We start from the raw sequence: 21,617 nt of genomic DNA, 5'->3' as shown, positions 1-21,617 counted from the left end.
TATTATCATTATAATAGTTATTTTGCTGGTACTGGAGGACCTTCACCTTGAACAACATCCTCAAATCCTTCACTGAACTGCCTGCAGTGGGCTGCCTTAGCTTCTCAGAGTGCTGGAATTACGTATAAGCGTACACATACCTGGCTTATATTACGGATTGACTAAGAGTTTTAGAAGTTTCTCATTTCTTTAATGTATACTAAAATCCAAAGTGTAACTTATTTTAGCTTTCCTGAACTTTGATGCTTTCTACAAAGGCAAGACTAATTTTTAACTCAAAAATTCAGAAAAGAATTCTCTCTTTATAAAACTCTTCCCCTTCTTTTTATGTCTCCAAGGTATGCAGCCACTCATGTACTCAGTTCAGGAGGCATTAAATGCCAGACCGTGGTGGATCCGTGTGGGGACTGACATCTGTTACTATAAGTAAGTACTCTAAGGATGAGATAACAGCATACAAAAAGAGGATATTCAATTTCACTGTAAAGGTCAAAAGTAGAATTATTGCTGCATTCTTTGTATCAGTGTTATGTGTTAGTAACTCTGAAGAGTCCTTTAGGGTTTTAGGTCTACACATTGGGCACGTAGATAGTAGAAATGTGTGTTGTAGGTAGACAGACTCAGACACAAGCTTTGTTTTCACCACTTAGTTTTGTGTCCTTAGCTTTTCAAAAAGGTTTAAAACTCTAGACTTCATTCAGTGAAACTGAAATTAAGAATTATAGGTTCTTTTATGTCAAATATAATTCTTTTCACTTCTTGTATTAGCACACAAATATTTGCCTCATTTTAATTTCCAAATTGTTTTACTTGGAGATATGTTCCACAGTTAGTTACACTGTATCAATTTACACAGTCATCTCTGACTTAAAATAGTGCTTTAATGTACTGAGTGAGAAATAAGTACTTGTTGGATTGAACTGGATCCTAATTTTAGATCTGGAAATAGCTAAGAGAAAAAAAGAAAAATTAAATAAGAATTATTTAATCTATTGGATAATTTTATTCTTCAGCTGCACTTCTAAATATTTTATGATTCTAAGAGAATTCATTGCTTTTCATTTTTATTCAGTTTCTGTGTGCAGTTTGTTTTTAGGTAACTTCCACTGTTTAATCCATTTTGCCTCCCAATTCATCCTTTGTTATTCTCAACCTGGCAGTTTCTTTGTAGTAGGTTTTGACTTTTAACATTGTGCGTATTTAGCACTAATGTCCCTTCTTTTTCAGCTTTACCAGTTTAGACAAAGATGACTTATGGAATTAAACTGTTTTAACAGTTTATGATGTGACTTCGGAAAAAATCTTTAAGTGCTGTTGCTTTTTGGGAATGAAAATGTCTGCTGGGCTTTATCTCAGTAAGATTTCTTCCCCATTTTTCTTAGCAAAATGAGTAGCAAATAAATGAGGAATAAAAATAAAGGTAATATATAATTCGTGTACATTTGAATACATCTCATATTTCTTCTAGTATAAAATATTCTGTGTCATCTTTCTTACAAAGTTAGAGTGAAGCAGTAATGATCTAGGTAGTGCTTGATCAGATTTTGGCAGAATTAATTAGACTATTTTCTTTTCTTTCTTTCTTTTTTCTGGTACCTAGGATTGAACTCAGGATCTTGCACTTGCAAGGGAGGCGTGGCACCACTGTGCTAGATCCCCAGCCCTGAAAAATTATTTAGACCATTAAAGGATGAAACTGTGTTTTTAAAGAAATACTTTCATGTTTTTATACTTGTACACAATAGAAATCAATCAGTGAATGGCTTTTTACATTACAAAATTATCATAGCACAAGTTGTTCTAGTTTATATATGAATGTGACAAGGCTTGTTTAAATTTTTACTTTTTCTTTTGGTTACTTCCAGATCTAGAATTGGGGTTTAAATTTAAATTCATCAAACATTTATTAACCATTTTCTATGTATCAGGCACTGTTCTGGTTGCTTTCATGAGGGCTGAAGTTCAGATATTAAGAATTAAAGCAATTTTTGCGTTGTGTCTTACCTTTAAATATTAGCTGTGTCCTCTAATGTTTGTCTTACCTATAAGATAGAATAAAATTACCTCTCACCAGTGTACAAACTAAGGTGTATTTCACTGGCTTTTAATGTATAAACTGCCGTGTAGCTCTTACGTGGTGGTATAAATACAGTGGACACTTCAGTTACTACTGGCCTGGCATTCGAACTACTTGGGGGTTATGACTGGAATTTTAGTTTTAACTTATGAACATAACTTTGAGTTATGGCCCGAATGCCAACCGTTTGTGCTTGCAGATGGTCTCATACCGATTTAGCCCTGAAAGAGTTCTGGAAGGAGCATGACTGCATCCTCTCCTGGGTGGGGTTCATTGAGAAATCCTGGTCAGTGTCTCTCTGAGGACACTGAGATCTGCTTGTGTAGAGGAGAGAGACTTTGAAGGCTGTGCAGAGGAGCCTGAGCCTTCGCTTGACCAACCTGAGTTACAGCCAGCCCTCAGCAATGAATTGAGTTCCTAAGTCTAGGGCCCATTGTAACTGTCCAGTTAGATGTTATGCTTTTGGAGGAAAAAGCTTGGCAGCGACTAGACTAGTTCCTTTGTTGGTTCACTCTCTCATTCATCATTGTTGATACTAGTGATTGAACCCACAGCCTTTGCACTGAGCTGTGTCCTCAGCATTTTCTATTTTTCAGAAGACAGGTTCTGGATAAGTTGCCCATGCTGGGCGCCAGCCTGTGATCCTCCTATCTTAGCCTCCCTTTAGGGCTAGGATTATAGCATGTGTCACCATCTTCTGCTGGAGCCAGTTCTTAAGCTTGTTTTGCATATCCCTTAATCCTTGTCATCGGATGTTTAGTCAGAATACAGTGCCTAAATTAATACAGGCTTCTAAATTAATAGTTTGAAGAAGTTCTTAAATATTAGTGCATGAATAAATGACGTAGAAGCCCTGGCTTTCTGAGAGGATTTTGAATTTTAAAGATTAAGTTGATAGAGCATTTTAAAATGCAATGTTAGCAATGTTTAAAGTCTTTAAAAACTAAGTTATTTAGAACTTTTTATTATGGAGATCTTCACACATTTATAAATGTAGAGAATAGGATTATTGTGCCCTATTAGCTAGTTTCAGCAGTTACCACACAGGGAGTTTTTAGCTTTGCGTTTCACCCTTAACTTCAACATTGAACTTTTGAAGCAACTTCTAGATACAGTGTTTTATCGAGAAATATTTGAATAGGTATCTAAAAATCAAAGAGCTTCTAAGACAGCCTAACCACAGTGCTATTATTGTACCTCAGAAAAATTAAGAGGTATCCAGTCAGTGTTCCAGCTTCCCTAGTCCTCATAAGTGTTGTTTTTATAGTTGTCTGGTTTCAGTTAGAATAACAAGTGATGATCACACATCGCAATTTTTTAAAGTATAAAAGTAATTATTTCCAGCACCAGTGAACCAAAAGACCATCAGAACGAAATACAAATCCATTAGATATTTCATGTTAAAATGGGTTATCAGCTAAGATCTGCCCACCTTCTTGATAGTCATAATCAATGCTTGATTTTTGCTGCTAGGTTCCTGAAATATTTTTTAAATTTCTAAGCTTCCCCTTTCTCTTTTTATTTGTTATTTAGTTGTTAAAGACTTTGGATTATTTATTATATGGAATATTTTACATTTGTGTTTTGCCAGTTGCATGGCAGTGGATGAAGTAAACATGTTTGACCCTTTTCACCTGCAGAAATCACTTCTCCAGAAGTTCAGTTGCTGCAGGTGGGCAAAAGGGAAAATCTTACTATACCATTACGTTCACTGTCAATTTCCCACACAAAGATGATGTTTGCTACTTCGCTTATCACTATCCGTACACATACTCAACTTTACAGGTGAGAACTTGGAACTAAACTGTTATTGCCAATTGTGCTTCTCTGTCAGGTAATTGAAGAAAATTTAATTAACTATCTTAAGGAAAAGGTTTGGTATGGGAGATTTCAGAAACAGTTTTTATTGGAAACATTACAGGGCAGAAGGTGGGAATGCAGCCCTTATTGAAAGAAATATGAAGGAAATTTGACATGATTTTTCTCCTCATCTTTGGTAGAAATTTACAATTCTTTAAGATTCCATTATTTACAGATTTTAAACTAGGTAAGATTTTGACTGTTTACCTAGAAGCATTGAATCTCATAGAAAAAAAATAATTAGGAAAAGTGGATGTAATTTGGAAAAATTGAAAAACAATTTTGTGGGAGATTGTTTCATTGTGGAATTGTAGATCTAGGTTCCTTAGAGTTGTTTTGTTTGAGATTTTTAATATTTGCCTTATTAAAATGAAAAACTAAATTAAGTGATGAATTAAGTGATCAACTGTGGTGGATTTATTGGCAGAACAGAATAGTTATCCTGATGGCCCAGGATCAGGAATGTGTGATTAGTTTAGCAAGAAAAAAATTGGAGCAGTATAATTAGAAACAAGCTTCCAAACTATTAGAGAAGAGGAAAAAAGAAATGTAGTCTGTAGATCAGGAGGGATATCTGGTTGAGAATTCTAAATGAGCCTCGGTATATTTTAACAAGGTCACCACCTGCAGTAAAGGTATGATGTTCAGGAATCTTGGTGTGCTCAGTACCATGGCACCAGAATATGTACATAATGACTTGGTTAGCTCCATTTTGGGGTAATGCATCTTAGGGAAATAATTATGAATGTATATAAATGTATGTTTCGGACATTTTTATTTGCTTGGTTGTATATTATTGTTCTTTATCAACCTTGCCTTCTTAGTATATTTTGAATTGCTCTTTCCTGCAGTCTCACTACCGTGGCCTTTTCTACCCATTATCATTTTTCTCAGCTGGACTTGTACCAACCCTTTCTAACTGGTGTCCTAGGATTTACTTTTGCCCCCTTTCTTCTTCATTGGTCTGTTTTTGCACAGTGGCAGAGGGTACTGTTATGGCCATTCTCAGATAGAAATCCCCTGTTTAAAACTCTTCAGTGATTTCTTGTTCTCTTTCTATGAAGTCTAAAATTCTTACCATGATACATTTATTTTCACATTTTGCCATGTCCACAAATTGTTTGAACTATTATTTAAAATTTATTATACAGTAGAGGCATGTGGTGAGGCGGGTACAAAGTGGGACAAAACTATAAAACCCAGTGTTTAATTACAAGGTGGGTATGAGGTGGGGCAAAACCATGACCTACCAGTAAGTTTACAAATATAATCTCCAAGGTAATATTGATTAAATGGGGGTCAAGGGGGGAGCAAGTCACCTAGCAAGTGTACAAAGAGGCCGGGCGTGGTGGTGCAGCACTCAGGAGGCTGAGGCAGGAGGATCGCTGTGAGGTCGAGAACAGCCTGGGCTACATAGTGAGTTCCAGGTCAGTCTCAACTACATAGTGAGACCCTGTCTCAAAAGAAAAAAAAAAAAAAAGCAAGTGTACAAGGATTTTCAGTAAGGGCCGGGGTCAGGGATATTTCCTTGTAAGGCTAGGTTAAGACCTTGGCCTCCTATCCAGATGATTGATACCTATTTTTAATATCAGTCACTGCTATTTATCCCCAGGGGAAACAAGGGTGTAGCAGTTTCTCTCCTTTTACAATTCTGGCCTTCAGTGAATGTGTCTTTATGGTCCTCCATGTTGGCTTCTTCTGGGTTGGCCTTGTCTAACTGCCTACAAGATATCTAATTAAGTTGCCTATCTGCGATATTCCTCCCTCTGAAGAAGTACCCTAGCTGCTGTGAGGGAGCAAAAGGTGAAGACTGTTCTGGCTATTTTCTGTTGAAGAGCGTTGCAGTTGTGATCAGCAGTCAGAGTTACTGTACGGAGGGTCTGTCTAAAGGCCTCAGTTGGTGCCAAGCATCGTCATCTTGTTAACTCTGGAGGAGACAAAACTAAAGAAACGTTAAGAATAGGTGGACCAAATACTAAGGTCAGCAGGACTGCTATGGATGTAACCAACAAGGGTTTCTACTGGGAGGAAATAGTAACAGCCTCCCACAGAGGATGAGGAGAAGGTCCAGGGGACTTCAGAATCCAACACAGAAGTCATATAGTACAGTTTAGTAGTTCTGAGCTGTTTACAACGCCGATCTGGTGGATCCCAGTAAAAGAAGTCCAGCACATCTGTCATCGGTTCCATTTGTATGACTGGAGTTTGGCAGACTCCAGGCAAGAATAAGCAAAACTTGTAAGAAATTAGAGTATGAAAAATTTAAGCATGAGTGCACTAGAATGGAAGGGCAGGTTGGGGAGAAAGACACTTAGACACTGAAATAGTGAGCGATTGTAAACCGTTAGCTCTTAGATTCTTTCACCAATAAAGGTTGTAAGTTTGATACTTTGTCATAGGCTATGGAAATTATTGGGGTCCCCTTTGTGAACAAAGGCTAGATAAATTTTTCCAGGTGGCCACTCTTTTATTTACCAGGGGGAATCCTGTCCACTGTGCACTAGTTTTCCTAAGCCTAAGAGTATTTATCTTAACAAATTTTTAGATGACTATGAGAGCCCAGTATAACATTTAACACATTATTTTTGACCACTGAAAGATTCTCGAGTTATTATATATAGACAGCGATATGTACTGTATTTATAAAACCAGTTGACCTTGGATCATCTGGCAACCAGGGGGAAGCATGTCTTTAATTGCATTTATCTGTAAGCCAACCTGAGTTACAGACAAACATCTTACAAAATCCAAAATGCCAAAAGAAAAAAAGCTCAAACAAGATAGCTGTACATGTTGTAACAAATTGGACAGACAGACAAACTCATAAGACAACTTGTTTATAAGCCAGAGTGCACTCATGTATTTGGCCAAGTTGAACTATAATAACTTTTATAATTTTTATATTTATAACTATAAAAAAGACTAGTCAGAACTTTGTAGATCAGTTAACAGAGATCTCTTGCAATAAGAATCAAAAGGAGGGCCAGGAATTTAGCTCAGTGGTTCTGGTACCTGCCTCGCAAGCACAAGGAACCGAGTTAGATCCCAGTACCAAAAAGAAAAAAGAATCAAAAGGAATAAAAATCTATACCTGTGAAAGCAAAGATGGTTTTAAGACAAGCCTTATGCTGACAGCTTATCTGATTGCAATACCCTGCCCCACAGGCTTCTCATGGCTGCTGACAGCCACATATAACTGTTTCCTCTAAAGGGACGACTGTTACAAGTAATTTAAATTATCTCCAGTGGGGCTCACTCAGGCCAGGTTTGGGTATAGAGAGAGACTAGGTGACCCTCTTTGGAGCTAAGTATGAATTCCATGCAGTGAGGGAAGAAGGCTGCTAAGGCTCCAACCTGCTGTGTTGCTGCAGATGTCTACCTATGACCATTTTTTCCCATTTTGAAAAGAAACAAAGGGAAAGAAGGTGCCCATGTTTATCCCTCTTGTTCTGTGCCCAGTTTAAGGTGTCCCTTAGACTTTATCTTGTCCATTGCCAGTGGTGGCAGACTAGAGGTGCAAGAAACTGGCCAGAACTGGGTTAGCTGTTCTTATCAATCTCTGATTTTGCCTGAGTGCTGAAAGACCGATAAATCTGGACTAAAACTTTTACATTTATTTTTTGAGAGTTTCAGAATTAAACCAAGAGTAGTTTTCTGTATGGCCCAGAGATAAGTGAAGGTAAGCTTTACTCCTGAAGAATTCTAGGAAAGGAAAACTCACCATTCTGGAAGCTTTATTTTCAAATCCAGCAGCCACAGAGGAGGGAAGTGCCTTGAATCAAACACTGTTGAGAACTGTGTTATTTCTCAGGGGCAGGCCAGTGGAGAAGGAATAGAAGAGTGTCTTTAAAAGTATGACACGAGAACTAAATCTTAACCATCTCAGGAATAGAAGGACATTTAAGATCAGGAGCTTTTCCAGAGTAAATCTGCAATGCTCAGTAAAACAAAAGCTATGATTGAGTCCTAACTGCATTGGCCAAGCAGAAAATCAAACCAGTAATCAAAGAACCCGAATGGCTGCTCTTTGGCCTCTTGAAAGAGAATGAAAGTGTTCTAACAATATTGTTTTGGGCTTTTTAAAAATAAATTATTTTGAATCGCTAATATCTGATTTAGGAGTTAAATACCCTACAGGCTGTAAGCAGCTAGAAACACTCCCCAAAGCCATTATTAACATACAAACTGAGATGGTGTCTTTTAGGCAGGCACTTAAAAGTGCTTGTTTGAGCTTCTGGAATGTGGTCTGGGAACCAGGTTCCCACGTTAAAATAGGGTTTTTTTTTTAAGCTCATCAAGGGGCTCATACAATCTCACTATAACATGCTATGGAAAGATGACAAAAGCCTGTAATTTCTAGAAATCTCCTTAGCTGTTTTTAAAGTCTTGGGCTGTGGAGAGGAAAGAATTGATTTAATTCTTTTCTTCCCCCCAGTCTTTGGGTTCCCTTAGATGTAATAAGGCCTAAATATTTTACCTTAGGGCTTCAAAGTTGTGCCTTAGACCTAGAAACATTATAACCCCTGTTAGAAAATTCAGCAGAGCACAGGTGTCTTGGCTAGAAAGCTCTTCTGAGGGGGCACATAGCACTATATATTGCAAGACTGATGGGAAAAAACTATAGTATTTTATCAAATCAGGATCTAGGGATGTTGTCATCTTTTTCCTGATAAATAGTTGACAATTTAAAATAATTGAAGGACTTAGTTCTCATCTTTCTTAGATCTTCAAGAATACATGTCTGAAAATGTCTTCTATTTTATCTCCTATCTGGCAGGTGGGGGAGGGGAGTCTTGTGTTCCAGTAGAAACCAGTTATTCCCCTGGCTGCCTGTCTTTTGAGTTTCCAAAATTAAGATAATATTTGTCTCTAAATGAAATAGCAGCTTGTAATACTATTTGTCTCTCATTAGAAATCAATATTTGATTTAAGAGCAACATTAAGTCTTTCTAATCTAGTCCATAGGTCTGAGTAAATTCTCAAATGACCTTAATGTACTTATCAGGATTATCAGTAAACCTTATAGGTCTCATTTAATCTGTCTTAGATCACGGAGAGAAAACACACATGAACCCGGGTAGTCCCATGTTTGCCATTTTCTTCCCGGAAGGTTATTGTATTTGAAGGGCCTGAACATTTTGGTGAAGGATGGGTATAGCCTCATAGAAATTTAATTATGGCTGGCTAGAAATTCCACCCTCATCACCTGGTCTCATTTTTCTATGGCCCACATTTACATTTGAACACAAGCAAGAATTACTTTTTTGTGTGTGTGCTGGGGATTGAATTTAGAACCTTGTGCTTACCCACTGAGCTAAATCCCCAGCCCAAGAATTACTTCTTAATGTAAAGAAAATCTCAACAGAAGATGACTTTGACCATTTTTTCTCTTACAGTATAATTTTAATTGTAAGATAGGATCATAGTGCTTTCCTCTATGTACTTGGCTTTAGGAGCTAGGCACACCATGTGTGGGTGTAGAGAAATACTACTGCTCCTTAGTACATTCCAAAGGAGTACAAGGTTTAGATATGCAGATCCCAATCTGAAATAAGACAGAAGCAAATTCGAGATTCCATAAATCTCTGCTTGATTCCTGTGCCCCCTAGGAAGTCCTCAGGGCATTCCCCAAGGTTTGTTCCGCTCCAGGGTAGGTAGCTACCATCTGGAGAGAGACCTGGAAAGTAAAACTGGACTGAACTATCTATCCTTTAACCATCACACACTGTCTTATCTTCCTCAGGTAGCTCACATCCTTACTCCAGTAGATACTCTCAGAGCACAAATTACAATTAACTTTAGCCACAACAATCATGTTTAGAGAAGGAAGTATTGCTAGCAAACCAAGAGACTTAAACCAGTGCTTTTTAGTTCCTTGAAAGGAAAGTAGATCAACAGTCAAATTAGGGCACTTTTCTTGCAAAAGAGATCACCTTCAGAGATGGTAAGTCAGAGATTCTGCTCTGGGCCCTAGGGTCGAGAAAGCTCTGAGAAATTTCTGGTGTCTATCAAGTCATTTAGGCCACTTTTATTAACAGCAAGACAAGACTACTCCTTTAAGGTCCATTTTAAATTCACTAAGTATTTGGAACTCATTGGTCTTCCTAGCAGCCACAGTCCACATAGTAAAGGCACCTTTATCAACTTCTTATGTACAACCATGGAGGAAGAGAAAGGCTGATCAAAACAGTCCCATACCCTAGTTAGCAAGTAAACACAAATGCAAGTTACTGATTGCTATTTTCCCTAGTGTAAGACAAAACAGTTGTTGTGAGTTGTCTTAGTCTGACTTTCTGGAAAGAGAAGTGGTCATCTGACTAGGAGGGATGATCACATGGAATCCCAACAAGTTGGAGAAAAGTTTAAGGGGAGCTTCTAACTCACTAGTAGAGAGAAAAAGTCCAAATAAAGCTCAAGCTGGTTAAACATCCAAAAAATTACCATATAGCATTTTATACATCCACAGTCAGCGTTCCAAAGTTTACAACCTATTGGAAAAGGCATTTTTCTCCCCTACACACAAAAATGGTGAAGATCACGCCTTGGAGGGGGAGAGAAGGTTCAGGTAGTTTTTAGTCTATGAAAGATTTGTTTTTTATATTTGTCCAGAGATCTGTCTTACTAGTAGTAGAGAAAGCAGTCCAAACCTGTAGCTGAACTCTTGAACGGAGGCTTAAGAAAGGTCCCTGATGGCATCGTTTCACTCTGAGACAGAGGATTCCTGATGATCACTGACAGAGTTCCCCTTTCACCTCACGGAGGAGTCCAGATAGGACAAGATGTGGAGATTTTATGCCGATTACCCAGATGGGCTGTCGGGAGCTAGTTTCTTCTGAGGGACCTTTGGGTATCTGCCAGAGAGTAACCTTGGCCATGACTCCTCGGTTGTCACCTCAGTTTCTGCCAGTTCCACGCAATCAGAGATCTGTCTCCAGAAGGAACCCAATTGCCTGTCTGGTCAACGTTCCACCTGCCATTGGCATCAGTGGGACTGGGGATTCACAGACGGCAACTGGAGAAACCTGCCCTCTGCTTTGAGAGTGGCAGCTGCCCTCAAGGCAGTTACTAGCTGGCAGAGTAACCACCATTTGTTTATGATTCTGTAAGGTATAGATAAAACCTGAACTGTCTTTGTCTGAGATGATTTTATAAGAAACCCATTTTATAGCATTTTGAAGCAGTTAAGAGCAAATGCAACATATACAAAACAAAAATAAAATGTAATTTTAACAAAATATAATGCATAAGAAAAACAAGAAATTTGCAAACATTCAAAACACACAACTTAAAATTAAGGCACTTTTGAGACAAAAGCTGAAACAAAGGCCAGAAGAATTATATGAAACCAAAACCAGAATCTATGAAACAAATGAAAGTCTATGAAACAAGTTACAATCTATGAAGCAGAAAGACCAAAATTAGAGCCTATGAAAGAAAGCTTTTACCTCCAACCAGTAATCTTGGTGGAAGAGCTCCAAAATGATATAGGGGGAAGAGAGGTAACTCCTAAATCAGCTAGATCTCCCAAACATGAGTTCGTGTTCTCTAAAATTGAAGAATGAATTCTAGAAATGTCGGAGGAATGTTTATTGAGGGAAAGAAAGCCTCTGTCTAAGAGAGACAGAGGCAGACCGGAAAGTGGATCGCCCCATCTTTTAAACTTTAGGTGGCCCACCACAGTGGCAGCAGGTGTACACCGTGCTCCAGGAATGTCCGTCTACGTGGCCCTTTGCTCTGCACCAGCTTCTCTGTTACTCACCTCTGCCTTTCCTGGGTTAGCTGTAATGAGTCCTTGGAATACTTTTAAGTGCCCTTGTTCTCTCTTCTCGTGTGGTCTCCCTAGGTTGACTTTGCTTCTTCCTGTAGTACTTGTCTTTATCCCCTTCACTCATACTTTGGATCGTAGTTTAAATGTAACCCTTTTTCTCACTGCTCAGACTTGGCTAGGTTCCCCTCTGCTCATTGCATGCTCTCAGGGCCCTCAGTGTTTTCCCCAGGCAAGATCTATTTATTCACTGTTATAAATCCAGTGCCTGTAGCTTTTTTGGCAAATAGTGACCTCGCAAGTCAGTAGCACCTGTGTTTAGGAACAGAAGTAAAAATTTGAAAGCCAGCTGTCCAAAAAATGGGGGTTGGGCAATTTATATTTGGTATAATAAAATCATTAAAACTGTGTTTTCAAAAATATATTTGACCTACTCAATCATAATATTTTAAATCTTTCATTCTGCTCTAGTATCTCCCAGACGTTTTATGATAAGGCTTTATTAATTTTGAAGTCAAAAGTAGTTTAAAAATGTATGCTGTATAAATTCCATTTTTCCATTTTAGATTGCTATTACAGATTTACAGTCAGTTATAATATAAATTCAAGAAGCTTTGAAAACTAAAAGATTTTCATAACTCAGATTGGTAGCCAAACATGCCCTGCTGTGGGCCTTGTTAGAACACCGCTCGCATCTAGGGTGACTTTGTGTGTGTCTTGCTGTAGAAATGATGCTTACTACAGGCCGCGGCCCCGACCCGCTGGTGGTGTTGCGTGGCTCTGGTGCACGCACTCACCTCCTTTCTCAGGTTTCCCATCCGATGTTTGAGTTTCACCTGGTCGTGAGAGTTCTGGGTAAGAGTTTAAGGATCAGATTCTGTTCTAGTTATCTGTAGGTCTGAATGCATTATTTCTGTATATCATGGAGAGTTTTTAAAGGATTTTATACTTTGCTTTTAAATTTTTGTCAAGATGCATCTTCAAAAATTGGAATCAGCACACAATCCTCAGCAAATCTATTTTCGAAAGGATGTGTTATGTGAAACCCTGTCTGGAAACAGCTGTCCCTTGGTGACTATAACAGCAATGCCAGAATCTAATTATTATGAACATATCTGTCAATTCAGTAAGTCTTTCTTCACTCAAAATATCAATCATTCTCACTTTGTTTCTCATTTGCTTTCTCGAAATTTTACAACGAAAATAATACTAAACACAGGCCTCAGAATACTGGGTTCTAGTCTGGTTTTGTTGCTTCCTCACCATGGACCCAGCTCTGGGCCTTGGTTTCTGCATCTTGAAAGAGGGAGCTATCTTTTGATGCTGTTCTTTCATCTTAGCCTTCGAATCCATGTGCAAGGTAGAATCAACAAAGTGTTTCAAGCGTTCAGGTGATACGCATTAATTTAAAAATTGACAGCCAGTTTTATTTAGAAATAAAATAACCAGGAGTATTTTGATAGTTAGCTCTGAACAGCTACTTGTTTTTCTCTGCCATTTATATTTTTCAAGTACCACAAATATATAGCTGTTGTAGGAAAAGATGCAGGTGTATACAGTATCTGATACTGATAAGAAGATAAAATGTTTTAGGGAACAGGAGGAGCTTGTTACGTATAAAAACTTAGGTAATGTGTGGAATGATACTTCTATAGATTTATGCCTTATGAAAAAAAATGTCTGGTGAATCTCTAAGCAGATACACAGTACTTCTTTTTCCTCTGTGTTTATCATAGAATAGGAATAAGATATTTTTCTTCTTTTGCCCATGATGATTTGAAAATAATTTTATATTTTAAACTCGCCCAACTATTTTTTCTTTGTAAAATCAAGTTTACATTAAGAAACTGTTTACATATTAGATTAATCATTGAGAAATAAACAGGAGCGTACTCAAATACTGTTTATTGTTTTATGTTCATATATCAAGCTCCTTTCAGGAGCTTTGTATTGCTTTTATATTTGTTTTCTCCATAGGGCCTAGTGTAGTGCAGTGCTTGTACTTGTATGTGCATATTGAGTTCCACTATGAATTTATAGCAGAATTTACTGAGAAGAGACATTTTTAAAGCCCTGAGTGAAATGTCATACAGAGTTTTAGTAGTTGTTCATTTTAACTTGAGATTTTATGTGTACTTTAGGAAATCGCCCTTATGTTTTCTTATCTGCTCGGGTACATCCTGGAGAAACCAATGCAAGTTGGGTTATGAAAGGAACGCTGGAGTATCTCATGAGTAATAACCCTACTGCTCAGAGCTTACGAGAGTCCTATATATTTAAAATTGTCCCTATGCTAAATCCAGATGGTGTCATCAATGGAAAGTAAGTTAAGTAATAGTTATTGAAATATTGGGGATGACTGTGGTTATCCTATATAAACTTGGTGAAATAATAGCATCCAGGTTAATTAAGAAAGCAAACCCAGTGATTTTTCTAGAAGAAAGTAACTTTTGTTTACAAATTCATCTCAGGTAAACTTTTAAATGAAAATAATTTTATATGCTGGTTGTAATATAGTATTTTAAGAATTCTGTATCCATGAAAACAAGATATCATAAAATCTGTCTTGCTTAAATTGTTTAGAAAAGTCATTGTAAGGGTATGATAACAATTGTTAATACATGTCTCTGTTGATTAAAGATATGAACTTAGATTGGCTTAAGATTTAGAATTTAGGGGATCTCTTTCCACAGATGTGGAATGTTAGGTCCATCCACTAACCTCTTCCCAATAGGAGGAGGTATAGTTTCTGACAGAAGGAATTCTCTAGGCTGTAAATAATTGAAGAGAATTACTTCCTAACTTGAGGTACCTTTCGGCTAATACAGTAAACATATCCTGGCCATTTGGCAGAGTCCCTGAGTGCTTCTGAAAGATGGGATTTAGTCTTGCTGCCATGAGCAGCTCCAAAGATAAAGACACCATGTCTGACTTATGCAACATGATTTTTCTCATATTTTAGGAAATACCTGAAGTTTTAAAAAAATAGAAGTTCTTTTTCTTGAAATGTTAGGATTATGAAACTAAAATGATGTCTTTCTTTTAATTCAGAAACATTTTGACCAGCTAGAGTTATATTTATATTTTTGTTAGTGCTCTTAAAGGTTTTGCTTGATGGTTTTAATATTTAGAACTTGTAAATAAATGAAATGTATTTACATTTTTATAATTACTATGTACTTTTTATATACTTGTCTTTCTCAGAAGGACGATTCAGATATCACTTTACAAAGTAATCCAGTCAGGATATGAAGTCTTAGCACAGCAAGTGACTAGTTAGAATGGAAAGTATAACCAGTAATAAATTTTATGAAGTATGGAACAAAGCCAAAGGATTGAGAATTATCTTATTCTGTAGCTTGAAATTTTTGATTATAAATTTGAAAGCTTACCACCGTTTTATATATATAGATATACATATGACACCAAGTCTTACACTTAGGCAATGCTCAATAAATGTCTAATATGTGTTGTGTATAATGTATATTCATTTGAGCCCACAGTGTACACATACTTGAAATGCTAACAAGAATAAGTTCACAAAATTAAATCATAAATGTATATAAGAATTTATTGGTACCAGCTTTTTTTTAAATCTTTGTGCTTGTTTATACAGTCACCGCTGTTCTTTAAGTGGAGAGGATTTAAACAGACAATGGCAAAGTCCAAATCCAGATTTGCATCCTACAATTTACCATGCAAAAGGGTTGCTCCAATACCTTGGGGCAGTGAAACGCTTACCTCTGGTATGTAGCAATATTTACTTTTACTTTGTATAATCCAAAGAATGTTTTATTGATTCATGATTTCATATTTTATATATTATTTTCTGGTTACAAAAGCTCATGATGATAATTTCAAAAGCAGCTTTAAAAAATTTTCTATTGCCATATCCTATGTGATAATTGTGGTATCAAATTAATATGGTTTGTTCATGTTCTTTTTTTATCAGGGTGGTTGTTTATTATAAGCTTTTTACTTTGATATTTTGCTTATAAATAGATTATAGTATGACTAGATTAGACTGGACAATAGCCTAGATTACAATATTCATCTTCCATATTTCAAACTAGTAGAAGCTTGTTTCTGAGTTCTTCTGTCAGCTCTGAAAGTGACATCCCCATGTGCGCATGGGAAATGCGCCGGGTGTGGTGCAGGACTGCACTGAACTTTACATGGACAGCACTCTCATTCTGTCCTCGCTGGGTTTTTACTTGTGTTCTTGTCACATTAGTGATGGACTGTTCCATCTTCTGTGGGAAACTAGGAAAACCTTGTGGAGGCTGCTGCACTGTTGCACGTCTGTAATCCCAGCTACTGGGGAGGCTGAGGCAGGCTGAGTCCAAGGCCAGGCTGAGCAACTTAACTAGAGCCCATCTTAAGAAAAGAAAAACTGTGGAGGGATAAAATTGATCTGGAAATCTAACCTTTATTTTTAATTTTTAAAATGATAGCTTTACAAAATTAAATAAAAAACTTTAAAATAATTTTTCATGATCATTTTTATGTTCTTTTCAATTAGGTCAGAGTTTTAACAAGCCTTTGAGGCCATGATTATGGTGGCTGTAGATTTTAACTATAATTGAATTTATTGCGTTTGAGATGGTGAGCAGGAGGTACAAAAAGAAAGGGTAGAACTTGTCACTTGGTGTAAGACCTTCAAAGAATTTAGCAATTCTAGAATTAATTGTAGATGCGTTCTAAACTAGATAGTATTACTTATTAAATGCTAGTTATTCTATAATTAAAAGCCCAAGAAACAGGACTAACTGTTCATTGGCTTGATTGTACCGTTGACAGTATAGAAATTTGAAGAGCTTTACTTTTTAACACACATTATCCTTTCAAGGTTTATTGTGATTATCATGGCCACTCCCGAAAGAAGAACGTGTTTATGTACGGCTGCAGTATCAGGGAGACAGTGTGGCACACCAGCGACAGTGCAGCTCCGTGTGATGTCATGGAGGACACGGGGTACAGGGTAACTATTGGAGACGGCTCCAGAGCCTCTGCAGTTGGAACAAGTGAAACTATAACATAATTCAGCATTTATGAAAGTCCTGTACATGTTGACATCTTGCCATTTGTGTTTCAGATTTTTCATTGTAAGGTTTTGCTTTTCATGTTTAATTTGGAATTTATTTTTATGTTAGATATGGAGATCTACTCTTATTTTGTCTCATTTACCTACCAATTGTCTCAGCAACATTTACCAGACATTACACCCTATCTCTGTGGATTTCATGAAGTCACTGTTTACATTCAGTTTCTTCATTTTGTGCGTATATTATGAGCTTGTCAGTCACTATAATCATTAATGTTCCTATCTCTTTGCATACATATCATTTTAATTGTAAGTTTATAACTAGTATTGATATCTGGCAGGGTAAATTTTCCTTTCTTACTCTTTTAAAATATTTTTTTGACTCTTTTTTGTCTGTTCTTTGTGAATTCTAGAATCAGTTTGGGATACACTCTTGACTGTGGATCACAGTAGCACTGACCCTAGATTATGTTGGAGAAAATTGCTATAATAATGTATAGCATTGCTACCTGTGAACATCACCCATGTTACACAATTTTGCAGTTTTCATTCTTTTAAAGACAATAAAAGTTCTCTACATAAGTGTGATTTTTTTTTTCCTTACATTTAGTCCCAGACATTTTTAAAGGTTGTTGTAGTTGGGAATGAGACCTACCGCCCCCAGCTCCCTGCCCTAGTTGATCATAGGAAAATCATTGCCTCTTATCAAGAGAAATTTCTTTTAGGTTTCAAATCCTCGTGCAGAGGACTGCTTATCAGAGTAGCATCACATTTCTCAACGAGCAGCAGTGCTAAAAAACTTAGTGGAGCGATCCTCCGCAGTTCTTAGCCAGATTTCCAATCTATAAATTTTATATTTCACCCTAACAGGAGGTATGAAAACAAAAAAAGGTCTTCTCAGACACTGAAAGTCTCAAAAATCTGCCTTATAAATAACCCTTTTCTAGAAGCTACTTGCCAGAAACAAGGAGTATTCTGAAAAGGAAGAAGATATGAGGAAATTAAATCCAAGAAAGAGAAAACCTCAGAACAAAGGTGAAGGGAGAGTCCTAGAATACATGTAAAATGCCCAATTTGTCAGCCTTCAACAAATGTTCCTGCCACTACTTTTGGAGAGTTTAAAAGCCTTATTAGGTTAGGCTACGTTGAATGAATTAGATGTGCAAAGCACAGGGATATGAAGAGAAATTTAATTCAACCCAGATAACAGGAATGAAAGTGAGATTAGTGAGAGGCCCAGAGGATTGGACAAAGCCAGACAGAAGCACACTCAGAACCTTTGTAGTGCTTGCTGGATCACCACCAGTCACCACCCTTATTTAAAAATATTTTACTTTTGACAAAATCTAGAACCTAATCCCTTGGAGAGAAATCAGATTACACATTCATAAAATTAATCTCCTTCATAACCTTTAAGAATTATATTTTTAATTTTTGTATGTTATTTAATTAATGTATTAATTATTTCATAGACTGAATAATAAGCGCCATGAACCTACCAGATGTATCTCATTTGTTCATTACTCTCAATAGTTACTGTGTAGCATGGTATCTTATTTAACATGACCACTCAATAAAATGTTGAATGGGTTACTCAGAGAATGGCAGGCAGACCTGCGGGGCTATAAATACAAGACACATTCCCACTGTAAGAAAGAAATTAAGTGTCTTTGGTCTCAGTTTTCTCAGTATTGTCTTGACTTAAATTTTTTCTTTATTTAAATATCTGGATTTAGTTATGAAAGGAAACATAAAATAGTGCTATGGATTAGATAGACAAAATAAATAATTCATTTTCACCTCAAAGTACATTTCTTAAGATGTTGGCTGATACTTTAAACTCCCCTTAAGTGGTTTCATGCCATCTGTGTCTCATAATTGCATTAGTCACGGTTAGACTGATTCTCTAGGCCTCCTTAGACTCTTCACCTGCTAGTGAGCATCATATGTTTCCAGAGTTGTTGGGTGGGGATCACGATTTGATGTTCACTTTGCTACTGTAACAAACCAGCACAAGTACTGATGGGGGCTTAAAACAGTACACATTGATCAATTTAAAGTTCTGCACATCTCAAGCTGGTGCAGGTCTCACTGTATTTGGCTGTATGTGCTGCTTCTGAGAAATGTCACTTCATTTTGGTTGCCCATTTTTATTGAGTCTTTTAGGGGCTCTAATTTTTTTGAGTTATTTAAGTCTTCTAGATGGTAGTTCTCTGTCCAAGGAATAGCTGGCAAAAATGTTTTCCCATTCTGTAGGTTGTCGCTTCCCTGTGTTGGTTTTCTTTGCTGTGCAGAAGCTTTTTAATTTGATATGATCCCATCTGTTGATTCTTGGTATTATTTCTTGTGCCATTGGGCTCTGTTCAGAAATTCCTTGCTTATGTCTGCGTTGTGTTCGTAGCTTTTATATGAAGTTTGTTTTTGATTCACTGTTCTGTGATGTGGGCAGTTATTGTCATTGCTAGTTTACAAATGAGCAAACCAAAACTTTTGGGTCATTCAGCATGCTTGATGCCTTCCCCTGCGTAAGAGCCTAGGATGGAAGTGAGATGTTTGTACTTCAGATCTTCTGTGCCTTCCTTCTGTGTCTCGCCTGCAACAAGCACCCTAGCTCGTTCTGCAAAAAGCCTTTTAGTGACCGAACCACAGCTCTCAGCAGAATATAACAGAGCATTTCTTTTTTGGGGTCCTCTCTTTTCTTTCTCATTCCCAAATGAAAAAAATTGATTAGATTGGTATAAAAAATGGGAACACTCTGGAAATATATAAAGTAGTAAGTGAAAGTCATCTCAGTTATTCTCTTAACACTAGTTCGTTTACCATGTATTTTATGAGACCTGCCTCTGAGCCCATTCCTCTATAAATGTTTATATGTATAGCATGCAGTCTTTGTCTATTTTTATTTTCTCCTAAAACAACACAGTGACTTGCTTTTTCATATACTGATATTCATTGGCCATTTTTTTTGGATCATCATACCTGGATCTCAGTCTTTTTAACAATCACAAGACTTCCATTGTGCATTTTGTTTTTATTGCACCACAGTATAAATAAAATTTATTTGTATCAAATTCATTTGTTCAGTAGTCCTTGTTAGTGCTTAGTTCTGCCAAATTGTCCTTTGTAAAGATTATATAAATTGATACTCTCAAATGCAGTGCTATGAATGATCATTCACATCATTATATATTCTATCCACTTGATCGCAACACATGTCCAACTTTTGCAGTTTACATAACAGTAATAAATTACATTGAGTATATTTTCATGTTTTGCAGTTATGATCTCTTTTAAAATAGCCTTTTCTTATTTCTTGGCATTTATACTAGTTATCTATTATTTTTCAAATAAGAACTCTGGTTGTATTATAAATGTTTTCTAATTTATTTGTGCTTTGTAGTAATTTTAAATTTTTATCATTTGGTGACTTATTTGTAATGGCTTCTGGGTTTAATTTAATAGGGAGAGACTTCAGATTGTTACTTCTTAAGAGCTCTCCATTTGTGCCAATCCATATTTAATGAATAATGAGTCTTTTCTCTAACAATGCTAATATTTTTGGTTCTGTTCTATTTTCACTCTACAGCTATTCCTCTAGTGGTGTTACATTTTACCTTTCTTTAGATAGATGACCTAGATTGGATCACTTCTCTAGTCATAGCCCCCTTTTTTTTTTTGAGAATTTCTTGGGATGTACTCCCATATTTGCATTTCCAGATAAACTTGAGAATAATTTAAGTTGCAAAATTTGGGGGTTTGGTTGTGATTCTCTTGGATTCATTAATTTAGGGATGGTTGATACTTACAGTGTTAAATCTCTGTCATGGCTAAATTTTCTTCATATTTTAAGTCAGGATCTTCTTAAATGATTCTGTTGTGCTTATCTGTTGTTGTCCTCCCTTCCCTTATGTTTCCTAACTGGTCACTAACTAACCCACTAGTAAGAGGGTAGTTTGGGTGTTTGAGTAGCATGAGCTACAGCAAGAAGAGCCATATCATCCTGTGCAGCACTTTCATCAGTAATTTTAAATTAAAATAGCCTCTTGGTTTATTTTATATTTTTTGTTTTTACAGACTTTGCCTAAAATACTGAGCCATATTGCCCCAGCATTTTGTATGAGCAGCTGTAGCTTCGTAGTAGAAAAATCTAAAGAGTCCACAGCACGGGTTGTGGTTTGGCGAGAAATAGGAGTGCAGAGAAGTTACACCATGGAGAGCACTCTGTGTGGGTGTGATCAAGGAAAGTACAAGGTATAGCATATTACAGTTACTTCTAGGCGTGGAAATAAGAGTTCTCTCATATGTGCACTCATGATTTTCAATTATACATTAAATGTATGTTTATTTTTTTAAGTTCACTGAAATTGTGGTAATGGAAATGAATCATATTCTGTCTTAAAAACTGGTTTTTGGTGAGGTTTTGTTTTGTTTTTTGCATGCCATATTTATAGCAGTACAATTTATAACAGCTGAATTTCGGAAGCTGCCAGTATGTTTATCAGCAGATGAAAGGATAAAGAAAATGTGGTATTTACACACAGTGGAGCACTGCTCTGTGAGAAGAAGGTTAAACTCAAGTCATTTATGGGGAAATAGGTGCAGTTGAGGCCATAATGTTAAGTGAAGTAAATCAAACACAAGCATAAAAGAGAAACCAAAAATACAAATAAAGAGAAGAATAAAAGGTAGATAATAGGAAATAGATCTTTTGCAAATAGGAAAGGGACCAAGAGATAGAGGTAGGGAGGGCAGGGATAGGGGATTAAAAAAAGAATTAAGGATCAAAATGTATAATAGGTAATGTAATAGGAAGAGAAGGTGCAGAGGGGAAGGGGAAGCGGGAGGAGGAAAGGGCGGAATAGAATTAGTGA

General features: G+C 36.7%; 1 protein-coding gene across 4 annotated transcripts in view; it reads left to right on the top strand.

The window, feature by feature from the left end:
• Positions 1-21,617, top strand: part of Agtpbp1 (ATP/GTP binding protein 1) — a 153,660-nt gene that overhangs the window by 110,025 nt on the left and 22,018 nt on the right. For all 4 annotated transcript variants that reach the window (XM_033758789.1, XM_010605516.3, XM_033758791.1 and 1 more), the window contains 7 exons: positions 339-426; positions 3,718-3,862; positions 12,675-12,828; positions 13,844-14,024; positions 15,319-15,448; positions 16,552-16,683; positions 20,821-20,997. In XM_033758789.1, coding sequence (XP_033614680.1) covers positions 339-426; positions 3,718-3,862; positions 12,675-12,828; positions 13,844-14,024; positions 15,319-15,448; positions 16,552-16,683; positions 20,821-20,997 — 1,007 coding nt within the window. The remainder of the gene's footprint in view (positions 1-338; positions 427-3,717; positions 3,863-12,674; positions 12,829-13,843; positions 14,025-15,318; positions 15,449-16,551; positions 16,684-20,820; positions 20,998-21,617) is intronic.

The sequence above is a fragment of the Fukomys damarensis genome, unplaced genomic scaffold (genome assembly GCF_012274545.1).
Source record: "Fukomys damarensis isolate Sample0158 unplaced genomic scaffold, DMR_v1.0_HiC HiC_scaffold_4, whole genome shotgun sequence".
Taxonomy (NCBI): domain Eukaryota; kingdom Metazoa; phylum Chordata; class Mammalia; order Rodentia; family Bathyergidae; genus Fukomys; species Fukomys damarensis.
This window is presented reverse-complemented; position numbering and strand designations above follow the sequence as displayed.